This window comes from Artemia sp. Qi Xiang Cuo, chromosome 1 (genome assembly GCF_049724085.1).
Source record: "Artemia sp. Qi Xiang Cuo chromosome 1, ASM4972408v1, whole genome shotgun sequence".
In the NCBI taxonomy this organism is placed as follows: Eukaryota; Metazoa; Arthropoda; class Branchiopoda; order Anostraca; family Artemiidae; genus Artemia; species Artemia sp. Qi Xiang Cuo.
Window position 1 is genome coordinate 22,807,737 of NC_142794.1, and position 15,959 is coordinate 22,823,695.

Genomic DNA, 15,959 nt, shown 5'->3' on the forward strand with positions numbered 1-15,959 from the left:
GTATCATCAACAAAACTAGCCAATGTCTTAGGGATAAAATATGACTACCTTTAACCATAAAATGACACTCCCACGAAATTAGTTAAAGAAAGACAGGATTGGCTTATACACCTCACATGAATAATTTCCCTCTAACGATGAATGGTTGCCCATAAAGAGTCTCGTCTATAGTAAGTACTACTACTGCTACTACTACCAACTCACCGCAGCACCAAGTCGCCTGAGGCCAACACAGCTACGCATGCTCCTCCTCCACCCAAATCTATTCAAAGCCTCCCTTTTTACAGCCGCCCAGGAAGTTCCCATTTCCTTTAAATCTTTCTTAATGACATCCTCCCAACCCAAACGAGGACGAACTGCTTTTCGTTTAGCCTTAAACGGTTAGCTGAAAAGAACAATCTTCGGCAATATGCCATCCTCCATCCGCAGAACGTGTCCTAACCATCTCAACCTTTCTTTCATTATAGCCCTAGAAAGCGGTATTGAACCACATTTTTCTATAGCCTATTGTTTGAAATACGGTCAGTCAGCCGGGTACGCAAAATAATCCGTAAGCAATTTCTCTGTGAAACATCTAGTAAATCTTCATCCGCTTTTTGGAGTGCCAATACTTCAGATCAATATGTTACCACTGTCATCCCTGTAGATTCGGAGTTTCTTATCTTTGTCTATGGACCTATTTTCCTGTTCCATCCAACTTTTCTCAACTATATAAGAACAACCTGAGCCTTAGCTATCCAATTTCCAAAATTGCACTAGCTCCCACCAACTGTAACTGAAATGCGATCCGTTCCCGCAATGCCGCCCATCTCATTAATATTTTCATTGCCCAGCGTAACCTTTTCATCTTTCCTAATTCTTAGTTTTAGTGACTTTGTCTTCTTGACATTAATTTTCAAACCAATTCTAGCACCCTGAATTCCCAAAACCTCTAAAACTTCATTCATTTTGCTCACACTTTCATCTAGGATGATTAAATCATCAGCATAATCCAAGTCCAGGAGACTCTTTCCTCTCCATTTGATTCCGTGGTCTCCCATTGCCTTTCCTGTGCTCCTTAAAACAAAGTCCATCAAAATAATCCATGCAAAGGGAGATAGAACACAACCCTGCTTAACTCCTGATTCAATACAAAACCAGGTGCTAACCTCATTTCCTACCTTATCCGCAGCAGTGTTATTCTCGTACATAACACTAATCACTTTAATGTATTTGTCTGGTATATCATACAAGGATAAAACCCTTACTAATGCTCTTCTATCAACAAAATTGAACGCTTGCTCATATAAAACTGAGGACCAAAGGTGTTTGAAAACTCCGGCACTTCTCAATTATTAGCCTAAGAATGAAAATTTGGTCGACACATCCTCTACCTTTTCTAAAACCGCACTGTTCTTCTCTTAAAACTTTGTTTACAGCATCTCTCAGTCTAAAAAGTATCATATTACTAAGTAATTTACTACCTACAGAGAACAGACAAACGCCTTGATAATTACCACATTCACTTTTATCACCTTTCTTATAAAGTGGCTTAATTAAGGGTTTCCTAAAATCGTTAGGTATTTCCCCTTTTTTGAAAGTCATATTCATTATCTTCAGTAACTTATTTCTAACCTTAGAGCCACCATATTTAAGAAACTCATTTACCACCCTATCAGCATCTGGAGCCTTATTATTTTTTAATTCTTTTAGTACTGTTGCTAATTCTTCCTCACAAAGCAAATCTTCCTTCACATCAAAGGTATCACAAACTCTTTCATCTTCCTCTATATTTTTTCCTGCAACTCTATCTCGGTTTAGCAAATTCTCAAAATGTTCGGCCCATCTCTCTTTAGTTTTTTTCCTTATCGCTAATTGTGACCCCATTCCTATCTTTAACTGGGCCAAGTCCGGATTGACTACTACCTCTCAATTTTTTAACGTGCCAATATAATATTTTACTATTATGTCGTCTAGCTACATCCTCCAGATCCTCGGCAATTTTATCCATGGCCTCTATTTCACACATCCTTAATTCAAATTTTAATGATTTCTCTACTCTCTTTACATTTCTTTTATTTTCATATGATCAATCACTCAGATATTTCTTGTACAAGTCCTTTCTCCTTTCTAAAACATAAGGCTTTTTCACTAATATTCTTAGCTCCAGTCATAGCTTTCTTCCTAAAGACACATTCAGCAACTTCACAGATTATTTTTCAAAAATTATTCCAACCATCTTCCACATTATCAAATTTTAAACTCTGAAGTTTAGTATTGGAGGTACCCTACATATCTGTAGAGCGTTCCCCTATCACCACCTGGAGACACGCTGAATGGCCTGGGGGAGGCCAGATGCTACTGGTGGGATTGTTAGCCTCAATAGCCATTTATCTATAGAAGCCATTTTTTTTATTTTTTAGGAACAAATACACCACAGTATGTCTTAACTGAGTCTTACTGAGGTGAAATAATCAGTAGCTTTCATATTTATATTTATGTATTATACATTTGTACGGAATTCGAATTGTTGCTAAAATTGGTTTTGGTTCAACTCTGTTTCGCGTTTGGTTAAACCACAGAAAGTAAGTGAAACCTGAGAAATGATATTTTGAAATTATTCTCACAGACTTCACTTTACAGACTTCATAACAGTCTTACCGTGAAATAATTCACTGTTTCTGATTATTTCCCGGTACGCCATACAGCCAGGGTTGCAACCCCTAGCGATTTATCACTTATTCTAGTGTGGAAGCTTTCACTTCTATAAATGTTTTGCTCGATCTGTACTTTACACAAGAATCTTTATGCTTAGTTAATAGTATTGAGGGACCAGTTTCCCCTATTAGTGAGACCCATTTCCCCTAACAAGTACGCGGTAATTTACGGCCAAAACGAAGCAATAAAGATGTAACAGACCAATTAAATTTGGCTCATAGTTGTCATGAAGTCAGGCCAGCTATTTGTATAGCCATTTATCTCCTTCATAGTACTGAAAAATATTAGGAGACTAGGACAAATCATTAATTTACCATATATTATTTTGTGAATAGACAGCTGTGGTATTCAAACTACTTTCGTTTTAACATCTAAGCATTAAAAGTGAACTTTAATAAAATGCAAATATTGTCCCAATTTTGACCACGTTATTCATCTTCTCTTGAATTTTCCTTTTTGGACTTCTTATGAAAAACACTTTCAATAATATCTTCAAATATTTCCTTTTTTTTCGTTGTAAAGGGTTTCTTTAAAACATGCTCCTTTGTCGGTTTGAACTCTCAGAAAGAGTTACGGTTCCATTCCTAAGGGGACTTTCTCTTTTTTCATCAGAGGACCAATGTTCAGTCAATGTTCATTTATCAGTGTGGTCAATGCTCGTGATTGATTCTAAATGTTAATTTTTTCATATTTCCTTGGTGCTGGTCTTCTTGCACTAAATATGAGTATCATTACCAATTTTACTTTTATTGTTGCGTGAATATGAATGCCAATCCACTCAGAATGATACGTTTCTAGCGTGCCCAATCCTTTCAGAGCTATTCATAATAGTTTTTATCCAATACTAATCGTAATGATATTTTCCTAGAAAGAGCACGATCCGTCAGTGGTATCCCAGACGAATCGAGATTCCATTTAAAATGTGCTTTATGGAATATATATCAACCGCATTAATTTTTATGGGATTAAAGGACTGTGCATAGGACTAGGCATAATAGAACTGTGCACATAACATATAGCTAATAGATATGAATAAAAACGCCTAAAAGAAGGCATTTCAGTGCCAAAATTGTCTAACTCTCCATGATCCTTCAGACAAATATAAAAAGAGGTATGAGATAGGAGTTAATCTGTCGTTTCCCGTCATTTAGACTAAGACTGAATATGGGTGCGGGGGATGCCGCATCCCTTCTTATTGCAGATAAATGTTTCATATATATATATATATATTTATATATATATATATATATATATATATATATATATATATATATATATATATATATATATATATATATATATATATATATATATATATATATATATATATATATATATATATATATTTTAAGGCTTCCTTTAATTAAACTGATTTGCTTCATATAACGTGTGGAGCGTATGCAACGTATGTATACTTTAGGACTGGGCATAAGTACGGAACGTAAAGGACTGTACATAAAGTAAAAAGCTTTAAAAAGGAGGGCGGTACGTTAATGCCTAAGTAAATAAAGTCTATATTACCTACTTTCATTTTTCCTACCTTCGAGAGATAAACTGTTTAAACTCTTAACAATTCCTGTTCAAAATATCTGAATTCGTCAGTCAAAATTGCAACACGATGGTTATTTATTAATGTTGTAAAGTTCGAAGATCGAATTTTAACAGTATTTTAATCATTGAAATCATTGTTTTGGCCTCAGGAAAAACAGTGGTTACCAGTGGTGCAAGTATATCTTTTCTAGTCTACAGAAAGCACATAAGCCGGCTTAAAACCTGACAGCAAGAATACCCTGGGACCTCCTGTTGAACGGGAGCTTTGTGCAATCCTGAGTCCATCTTGGTCCCTTCTCGGTTTTTACAATTGGCGATTCTCTTCTATCGACATTTCTGTTACATTCTCATCCCAGAGTCTACGAAGTCAAAACATCCGGGAGGGCAGTAACTCTTCCTAAATTTATGCTTTAGAATAAACCTAGACACTCTTACACCGGGATCTTTTCTTTTAACATCAATAATACCATTTTTTTATACTCTGGTATCTTGTATAAATCATGCAAGTTTTCTGTTTACAATAATATAATCAATAAGATTGGCTGTCTTACCATAATGTGACTATCATGTTCACTTATAGGCAATTTTATGACAAATACTGTATTGGTTACAACTTGATCGTTATACTTACAAAATTGAAGCAGTCTATAGATGTTACTATTTTCTTTCTCTAAACGAAACTTACATAGATTAGGGTACCATCTATCCTTGTTTTTACCAACCTGGGCATTAGATCCTCTAATAACAAAACAATATCTCTACCTGGGATCCTGTATATTTATTCCTATAGCTATAAGTAAAATTCATATTAGGTACTACTATTTCCAACGTTCAGTTTTACATGAGCATGGAACGAACTATGTTTTCATCGCTGTTACTAAAGACAGTCGCTGTCCTGGCTTGTCTTAGTTGGTCTAGGGCTTAGCCAACCTGGCTAAGTGGTTGGCGCACTAGGATGGGAATCCTTTGTCCGAGGGCTTCAGTTCAATTCCTAGCGTAACCGGTTATTTGTCTTGGGACGGGGTCAGTGACGTGACTCTGTAAGCTCGGCCAGAGTCAACCCAGTTCTAAATGGGTACCTGGAGAATTCTGCGGAAGGTAAGCAAGCAAGGTTGTGCAAAAGCAAAGGATGCCCCAACCCCTAATTGCGCTTCCGGGCTGAAGGGCCACGAAACGGAGATCGACACCGCCGGTTATGATCAGGAGGGCTTGGTGCCGTCGTACTTACCTACTTACTTACTAAGGATAACCTTTAAATTAGGTTTGATACAGATACAGTATGTTAGCTTTTAAGTTATTCATCATCTTCTATGCGAAGATGCAGTTTTTTGACAAAAAATTGATTTTATATTATATATTTTGTTTTGTTAACTACAAAAGTGAGAACATTTAGGACTTACCCCTAGAATGAGCCTTTAAAGACCTCTCTATGATGTTCTAGTGCCCCGTTAGCAGCGGAGAAGGAAAAAACGGAATAAAAAGAGGAAATATCAGTGATACCCATGCAAAAAAGTGATTTCCCTTATTGTTAAAGCATTTTGATTAATAAATTTCTTAATACGTGGAAATAATACTTGTAAATACTCAAAAAAACCTACTTAGAATGCAGCCAACATTAGTAATTAGCTTGTGTGACTTTATTGATTAAGACCTTTTCCTTTCTTTAATGTAGAACTAACACTTCCCCATAAAAACCAATCAGAGACAGTAGATCTAGAATAACACAAATCATAAATAAAGTTGCGATAAAAGTTCAGCTGAGTTCGAAATAAGTTGTGCCACAATAATACCATCAATATTGCAAAACTTGAACAATAAAAGTTGAAAAAAAACACTATAATATTAAATTTTTCAACATGAATAACATATTTTTGGCTTAGATTATTAGAAATAACCGCCTCCAATAAAATAGGGAAACGACTATGTATAATCTAATTCATCCTGGATAGAATACAAGTATTGTCGGGATTCCACAAGAATCTTGGGATAATATCATTTGAAAAAGGATTTTTGACTTTAGACACTAAGCTGAAAGAAACCGGTTCTGTCAGATCAAGAACTTGAGCGTGATGGCTATAACAGATAAGTAACCAAATCTTTTATCTATTTTTGACTTCTTAGGTATAGCCTACTTGAGAAAAGAAAAAAAAGTCACATTATTTATTTTACTTTATTTAACGGTTATAGTCTTCATTTATTTTGCAGGAGAATCCAGAGATTTCATCCACTGAAGAGGATGCTAAGAAGCAAATTTACGGAACTATATATAAACCTTCAAACCAGAGTCCTCTTGTAGAGTGTGCACCTTCTCCAACTTATCAGCCATGCATCACCAACCTACCTTATCATCCACCCCAGACTTGGATAAGTATTTCAGACCATGATCAGTCGCAGAGGTTTAACACAAAGGAACATAATGTTACGGGAAAACAGATAAATGAAAATACTTATGGACAAAAATTTCAAAATTTAATAAATGATGAATGGACTGGGTTTGGAAACGTTCATTGGAATAATCAAATTATGAACTACACTTACTATTAATCGTGCTGTGTTTTATTTGATCATACTTGTATGATCATGTGATCATGGTCACGATCATGTTGTGTTGAGTACTGTTAAAGTGAATAAATCAGCAAGTGAATAGTGAATGAATGAATCAGTGTATAATGATACTGAGCAAATTTGATTCTACAATTGTAATAGGGCTGTTTCCTTTCATTTCAAAGTTGTCACAGTTTAAGCTGTCATTTTCATCTATAAGTGGGACATATCCTAAGCATTGACTACTCGCGCTTTGATAAATCAAGGGAAAATTATTTGGTGCCTGTCACATAGTTAGGAGGAAAATTATGCCCGATATGGATAATAAGAGACTTGAGATGGTAACTGATATGGGTAACTTCTCAATGAGATAGCTTTGACCTTCTAGCTGAGCTTTTTAAATCTAGAGTAAATGTTTACATAGAGCCATGAATCTGGAGCTGCATCAAGTCCAAATCCAAGGCTCTTGAATCTGGATTCGAGTTTCTATGCTCAAGTTTCTTCCAGATTCAAGTTTCTATATTCGTATTTGATCAATGAATAAGATGAAAATGTTATCTCAACAAGTACTGAGCTTTGGAAAAAACAACAGACACTTATGGGCTTTACCACCGATGGCTCGTGCCCAGAATTCAGTAATATCTCTATGTTTAAACACGGCACGAAAGAACGATGGGTTGATGTTATTTCACTTCCCTGATGGTTTGAGATCGTTCTTAATTAGAACACTATGAAGTGTACTAAAAACTTCTCACTGGTTCTTAATGAAGCAAGATTCCCATAACTGTAAGTTTTATTCCAGAGGCAGATCAAGGATTTTTTAAGGGGGGGGGGGCAAAAAAGTTAATCCGAAAAAAAAATTAGGGGGGAGGGCAAAATAGGTTGATCCGATAAACTTGCGTTAGGAGCAAGTTAAATTAGCGCAAATTTGAGTTAATTTAGTAAATTATACCACTTTAGACTACGATAGAGGGGGGGTCACGCCCCCTTGACCCCCTAGATCCGCCAATGTTTTATCCTGGACTCAATCTTGCCAGATACCTTGAAAATGTTAAATGAACTTTTCGAGATCAAGATAATGATTAGCATTTCCGAATCAGCTACAAATGGCAATACTTTCTCTCTATCCAATTTTTTTCTTATTATTATTAAAACGCGATTGTTTTAATTTCTGACTACTTTGGGCTGTCGTTCATTCTTTATTAGGCAATACACGGTAAGGCTCTTTACTTGCAGCTATTTAAATAACAATATGAAAAAATCATAAAAACAATAATTTGGTTGTTGCTAGCGAACCACTGTAGACCAGTATAATTACGAAAGTTACCTGCTTCAAAATGAACGAGATACTGAGGTATTCACTGCGAAATATGCTTCTTTTCCCAGCGTTTCGAATGATAGTTTCACGAATGAGAATGTTATGCTTACTTACTATGCAGGTGAGCAAAAATAGGTGTTTTCTCATCCTGATAATAGAATGATTGTATTTTTCACAGGGAAAAATTAGCAATTCATTAATTCTTAAAAAATCTAACACAATTGTAATGTTTTAAGGACCATAACGAAAAAAGTAAACTTTCATTTAAAATAAAGAAAATTACGAATGTAACCACTGTGGCAATTCTGCTAATCTGTTGATTCTATTATTATTGACAATTTTTCAAGTAAATCTCCCCCAACAGGCTTCTACGTGCCCTGGGGTACCGGAACCACAGTTTGGGAGCCACTGGCTTAAGATATCCTTTACAGCAGCATAGCCAGAGATGTCGTTTAAGCCTCTCCCCAAAAATGTACATAATTTAATTTGGATGCGTAAGATTGCCATTTTATACAAATCTTACTTAATGCGAAGGAGGTTCCCCCTTCTTGCGAAGGGGGTGCAATGAGATAATATCTAGAAAATTCAAAGATCAGGCTAATTGGCTTGTCTTAATCAGAGAATAACGGTAATGAGGCTCTTTTTTGGGTAATTATGCGAATAAGGTCCATAATGTTAATAACGCTAAATTTAAACGCAATTTATTTCTTATTCATCTTAGTATTCCCCTAAAATTAGCTCTGCTCTTCCCAAGAGTATTTTTGAGAATTCGTATGGGGCTTAAATCTAAAAAACCCATGCAATGTTTGTGATTTTCTTCGGAAGTTTGTAGTCAAGTCGTTGTGTCTTGTAAAAAAAAGGACTAAAAATACTTTTTTGAAAATGTTTTGATTTCTACTACAGAGGTTCAATAGCCCTTTTTTCAGCGATGAAACTGTTTATTTTGCAATTTTCTGATATATAGCAATAGCTTTAAAGAGAATTCGATACTTTAAATATCATTTTGCAAACCTCATTGTCACATACCCTGTCAAAGACAAAGGGCCCATCAGCGAATTCTCTGTTGGGACTAGTTATCATTGAAAGTTAGTGAGAATGTGTTGTAAGACCATGAAATTTGATTGATAAGATAATTTCGGAGACCACACTGCCTTTCTATGACGATAAATTAAAGTTCAAACAGGGATAAACTTCTTTTAATAGACAGTGATTTTCACGAACAGTGATGAAATTTCACAAAAAAAATACTAGATATTTTGGTCACATATGCAGTAACCGTCATCAGTAGTAAAACTAAGCTAAAACAATTAAAAACAATAGTTTATATACAAAATACAACTACATATTGTTTAATAATCTAATTATTTTCAAAGCAAAGGTAGACCCGGTTCATTAGCGTTGAACGAACTAACACTTGGACATAGGTTAATTACAATGGGTGAATTGAACTTTATCAGATTTTGATAAATTATCGTACATGGAGTTCAAACCAAATTCACCCGTGTCACTATTTAAAGCTGTATTGTTGAATAAAATTTTCTCTATTTCCAGAATTTCACGAAAATTTTGCTTTGAACCCTGGTCCCAAGAAATCAAAGAGACATTGTCGAACAAAATAAAATTGTCTGGAAAATTAAAAATACGTTCCGAAAGGGCTGAAGTGAAATCTTCAGACTTAGAATCTTACTTTAAAGCCGATGAAATAGAGTCTTTATGCTGTAATAATCGCATTTCCAAATTCTGGTTAGTACGTCTCACATATGAGCTTCCGCAGGTACATGGGATCTGATAAACCCCACTTTGTTGCCCCAATGAAGTTAGATCCTTCCCAGAATTTAGAGAACTGCTCAATGTATTATTACCACGGTAATTTATTAAAATCTGATAGAGTAAAGTTCAATTCATCCAATGTAGTTAACCTCTATCCAAGTGTTAGTTCATTCAACGCTAATGAACCGGGTTCAAGAAGGTAAAAGAGACTAGCTTCCGCCTTTGCTTTGAAAAGAATTAGATTATGAAACAATATATGGTTTTATTTTATTTCGTATATAAACTATTGTTTTTAATTGTTAACTACTGATGACGGTCAATGCGTATGTGACCCAAATATCGTATTTCTTGTGAAATGTTATCACAGTTCGTGAAAATCACTGTCTATTAAAAGACGTTTATCCTTATTTGAACTTTTATTTATTGATTGACAAGAGATACAAACTCTCTTAGCAAGGCTTTCAATCAAAGGGGGTAGCACCACGAGGAACTCTCAAAGCTACGAAACTATTCAAATGACATTTTTCTGCTGATTTTTGGTGTTTTCCTAGTAGATATGCTACAATATTTTCAGGATTTACTCTTGCCTTAACTTTAAAAAAAGATTTCTGTTCCGTTTAATTGAAAAACAAAATTCAAGCTAAGACATAATACGAGAGAAGCCAAATGGATTTCTAAGATTTCTGGGAAAGTAAGTGCCGGCTATTAGTTCTCTGTCGTTTTTTCGGATCTCTTATCCAAGCTCTACAAGCTATGGCAAGACCACTCAATCAATTCTAAATACCTTAGCCACACAAACTAAAAATGTTTATGATGAGGGAGATAAGGCGATCCTCTAAGGCACCAAATCCCCTTAAAAGGATCTTCCTGAAAATGGCCATAATTTTGCATATACTTCAAGCACGATGTACCTTGATACCCTAATCTTAATCCCTAATCTTAATCTTAATCCCAAACCCTAATCTTCGTTGGGTGCGAGTAACCCTGTTGAAGTATTATTGTTAAAAATGGCAGTAATCAAGTATGGTAGCTGACGGAGATTTCTGGGTTATCATAAAATAATGGGTACTTGTGAAAAAAGCAGTAAGTGTGCGACAATTGTATTGCGAGAACATAATATCATTTTACCGGGTAATGCCTAGACGCTGTATAACAAAGGGTTTCTCACTTCGGGAACTGTATTTGAACATTAATTTTTGGGGTTTAGGGGGAATAAAAGGCATCTAGGTTGGGTTAGGTTAGGCTACGTATTTAATGTATGCTATGATTTAACAACGCCCTCCCCCCCCCCCCTCCCTAATGGGCAAATATATGGCCCAATTTTGTTCATAAACTATTATATTTTCATCCTACTTTTTTTTATTTCATTAGTATAAACGAAACTTCACTTTCCGCGCACTTACCACTTTCTACACAAGTACAAAATAATATAGAAATTTATGAGGTTTCACAGTTTTTCTCAGTTGATGTGTATAAAAGGCGGAAAAATAAGTCCTAAGTATCTTATTTTATCGGAAATTTTGGCTATGACGCTTTCCCTCTTATTAGAAAAAAATAAATCATATTTAAGTTCTGGAAATATAAGGCTTCTTTCAGCCTTCCAATTGTTAGCTAACAATGTTAGCAGACAGTTTATAAGAAATTTAATAATCCAGCCGGATATTCCAAAACACATACTTGGAGACACGAAATTTTTAGGGATACTTAGAGGGTCAATGATTTAGTGGCAGTTTCTATAAAAAAAAAAAATAGAAAGCGGGTAAAAATAAGCCCGTAACCCAAACAGTTTAAGAAGGTTTAGTTTTCCTTTGAAACTGTTGTTGTCTTAGAAAATCGAGAGACTGTGATTGTTTGATCTTTACAGAAGGGAAGTGTTGTCAAATTTAACTAATAAATTTTGCTTATATATTTCAAATATTCAATGCGGTAACACTAACGAATATTACTACTGCCATAAAAATTTGTAATTTTGACACAAACGAAACACAATCTTAAAAAAGACAAATTTTTGAGGTATCAAAATTTTTAGATATTTTTTTTCAAAATAGTTTAATGGTTTTTGGATAAGAATATACTTAAGATGGGGCCCTTATGGAAAATGTTTTTATTTTCTATCCTTTTTATCCAAATGCTTGGAGAATAACAGAAATTTTTTGTCTCCAATTAAAGGTTAAAAAGATCCTTAAGGCAGCAACACAAACTGGTGAACACTCTAGTTTTCGACGAACAATCCAAATTTTTTTTTCTACAATTTGTTTGGTAAAATTTTGTCTCGCAATTTGTCCAAAAGTTCTATCAAGAATTAATAGCAGTCTTTAAGTCTCTGTCACAACTGTAAGCATAGAAACTAGCCAATTAGCTCAGCTGTATTATCTAGTTTCTAAGTGTTGCACTTTAAAATTCTCCAACAATGGTTAGACTTCATAGAGACTCACACAATGTTAGTTAACAGTTTTCATTTGACCGGAGGAAGTACGATTACTAGAAAAATTCTTAGCTAAGAGTTCTTGTTTGGACAGCGGAAAAAGGTCTATATTAAGAAAAAGAATTTGAAATTTCGAGCTGTCTAATCCAGTCGCAGATCCATAGGGTGGGGCGAGAGGGTGCCCCCCTAACGTAGTCAAAAGTAGTGTAATTTACTGAATTAACGCAAGTTTGCGTTAAACAGACTTGCTTCTAATGCAAGTTTATCGGATCAACCTATTTTGCCCCCCCCTAAAAAAATCCTGGATCCGTCCCTGGTCTAATCATACCTCGACAATTCATAGCATTTTTAAATCTTATGATGATGAGCTATTGAACATGTTTGAATATATGGCAAATATATAATCAATTTGAAACTTAAAGCCAAAAGTCCTCGGGCCAAGGGGACTAATAAACAAAATATTTTCAAAACGATTGGCCGTTTGAAATTGACACTTCCTCTAACAAAGAGGGTCCAATAAAGGACGAGCTAATCTATTCGATTAGCTTGAAAGTTATTAGTAAATCTTAGGTGAAAGGAATTCGAAATGCACAACGATATTGATGTAGCTGAAAGAAGGGCTACAAAAATGCCAAAAACTATTTTTCCCGCCCAACCCAAATGAAGGGGGTTGAGCCCCCTTACACCTGTAAGGGGGCTCATTCTACTGGAAAATGAAAGATCTAGCGTCTATTTTAAAGGCCGAAAGCTAGATGAGGGCAATCAGTCTCCTTCTCAGTTCTTTTTCTTTTATCCGGCCCTACTCTAACCCCTATGATATCGAAACGAAATTTTGAAATATGTTATGTTCAAAAACTTGGAATGTCTCATAAGTTTGCCTTCATGGTTGGTATCACCCCCACAGCTCCACTTTTAGCCTTTATCTTGCCCTGTTATGTTAAATCAACCCCCAGAAATATGAACAAGGAATTAAAAATAACAAGTGTAGGATATTCTATGCCGTACATTCTGCCTATATTTTGGAATATTCATAGAATATTCCCAAATTCTTTGTTTTCTTCATTATTTTATTCTTTATACTTTCTCTTTGGCTGCTTAATTTTACAGTTGAGGGAATTTTTCGAGGGGGTATACGCTTGGCAATCTGATGAAGGCCATGCCATCTTCAAAAGAACATAGCCACATAAATATCAGTAAACGGGTAATGGAAACGTCGGAGTCATCAGAATTGCTAAAATTTTCAGTTATTGCGTTACCATAGCAACCCTTTTTTTTTTTTTTTTACATGTTTTTGTATTGTTTATACTCGGCTACCTTATTCCGTTCGCTGTGAGCAACTCGTAATTAATAGGATGGAGTTATTAAGATAGTCAATAATTTAAGTCATTTTACCTTAAGCTGGTTATACTACGATTGTTAGTAGTAACTAAAACTCTAAAGAAAGGAAGAACATTTAACTTTGCTCCCCCCCCCCAATGAGTTAAGAACAACTATTCGATCACAAAAGAAATTGGAATAGGATACAAATATCGTTTGCAACGAATTAAAGGGCTCATTGATGCGCCTTTGCTTTAAAAAATAGATTTTTGTTCAAATTTTTAGATGGCAATTGTAAATAAAATAAGAGCATTGATTCAATATCTACATTTTCTACCCTAAAGCATTATATAACTTTAGGCTAAAGACAAAGGCCTGAGGAGGCGGAATCCCTCCCCAATAAAAAGCACGTTCGTTTTGTTTTATGCTACTCTTAACAAGATGAATTTAATTTTAAAAAGATAAATTAGAAAAAAATATTGATTAAATTTTTTCTTGAATGCTGAAAAATACTTGCGTTTTTACTTTTAGGGTATTTGGAGGTAAAATTCTAAATATGCTTTTAAATATCTGTTTCTACTTCAATGAAAACTTAGAAACTAAAATTCCCTCGTTTCTGAGTTAGCTGTAAAGAATAATACAAAAAATTATATATGTGTTTTTAAATAATTGTTTCTACTTCAATGAAAACTTAGAGGCTTAAATTCAGTTAAGAATAATAAAAAACAATTCGTGCAATGTTGACGGAAGGTACCCTCATATGTGTAATTATTTCTGTTAGTTTTAAGTTTTGATGTTGTTCCTAACTTTCAGTTGAAAAAACGGTAGTTTTTATTTAATAGCCGTATAAAGCAGGATCGCACCCTTGGGGAAGTGAAGGGCCAAGAAGTGTTCTCATCTTCGAGATGGTGCTGGGGCTTCTTGTATTGATTTTGAGCTAACATATTGCCAACATATTGCTGATGGATTTTTAAAATGTGCGATGTACAGGAAATATGTGTTTTAGTTTAAAATTCTCGTGTTTTATGCTTTCTAAATATTTGCTGTGATTGCTGAAATATTTAAGTTTGTAATTTTCCTTGCAGGTTCTCGAGTAGTTCGATCGTAATTTGTGCTTTCACTAATATTGAAAAGCGAAGGAAAGATGCTACTTTACGAAGATAATGATCAAATTGTAATTTTATCGTGTGGTAAAGATTAAAATCTAAAAAAAAATCACTTTAAGGTAGGTTGTGATGTAGCTTCAAAAAATATTGGAAAAATATTGTGCTTTTTGGAAAAATATGCTTGGAAAAATAAAAATAAATATGCTTTTTGGAAAAATATTGTGTAGGAACATCAAGACTAAAGAATTAAATAGAATGATCTGATTTTTTGCTCACATACAACACAGTTTTTGAATACTTTATAGTGTCGTGTAAGATTTTAAAAGTTTTTACCTCCCTTTTTAATGTTTTGTATTTTGATGTTTATGTTAAAAAGCTTGTGCTTGCTTGTGATTTATATTCCACTAAATCAAAATTTAGTGCTAAATATCTTCTAATGCTATGATCTTGCGAAAATGCTCATTTCAAAGAAGGTTCAAGTCAAGTGCAAATATTGTATTATGTTGTTTATGACTTATTGCTATTAAATAACAGTCGTTTTTCTTCTGAAATGAGTTTATTTATTGTTATATCTTAAATCGGTACATTAAATCAGAAATGCGCATGCCTGACGCTGTAGTAAGGCAAAGAAAATATTATTTCAAAAAATTTGTTGTTAATTTTTTGTTTCCTTTCTTTTACAGGGGCAACCAAGCGAAAAAACTTATTGAAGGGGAAAGGAACAATTAAGATAAGAAAAAATATGTATTTTCCATAGAAACATATATTTTCAATACTTTCAGATTTGGCAATACTTAGTGGAGAAAAAAAATTGAAATACTGAGTCAAGTGAATATATCTTAGAAAAAATCAATAGTTTCTAAGAAAAAAAAAGAAAAAAAACAATATACATTAGTATACTTTCATAATGAAAATAGAACGTTCCGAGTATGTTTTTATCAAAGCCGAATTTTGAGCATATTAGCACAATTTTGAGCACAATTCTTAGGAATACAAAGTGGGTATTTAGAGGTGCGAAAATAAAGAATATGGATGCATTCCAGAAGCCAATTATCATTAATTGTAATTAGCCACTTCTTATCATCCTAGATATAGATATTGCTGCAGTACTCTTCATTTCTGGCAAACTATTGGATATTCAATTTAGCAGTGACAGGGTGCAATATCGAAGAAACATCACCAGAATCATCCATAAGATCCTGAAAAGCACCATCATTCATTATAAGTCATC

At 34.3% G+C, this 15,959-nt stretch overlaps 1 protein-coding gene across 1 annotated transcript in view; it reads left to right on the forward strand.

Moving 5' to 3' along the window:
* The window catches only part of LOC148956120 (circadian locomoter output cycles protein kaput-like), a 157,582-nt gene extending 142,326 nt beyond the window's left edge, over positions 1–15,256 (forward strand). Inside the window, exons 7-8 of the mRNA XM_089089230.1 lie at positions 6,454–7,578; positions 14,708–15,256. Coding sequence (XP_088945356.1) covers positions 6,454–6,792 — 339 coding nt within the window. The 3' untranslated portion in view covers positions 6,793–7,578; positions 14,708–15,256. The remainder of the gene's footprint in view (positions 1–6,453; positions 7,579–14,707) is intronic.
* The last annotated feature ends 703 nt before the right edge of the window (positions 15,257–15,959 follow it).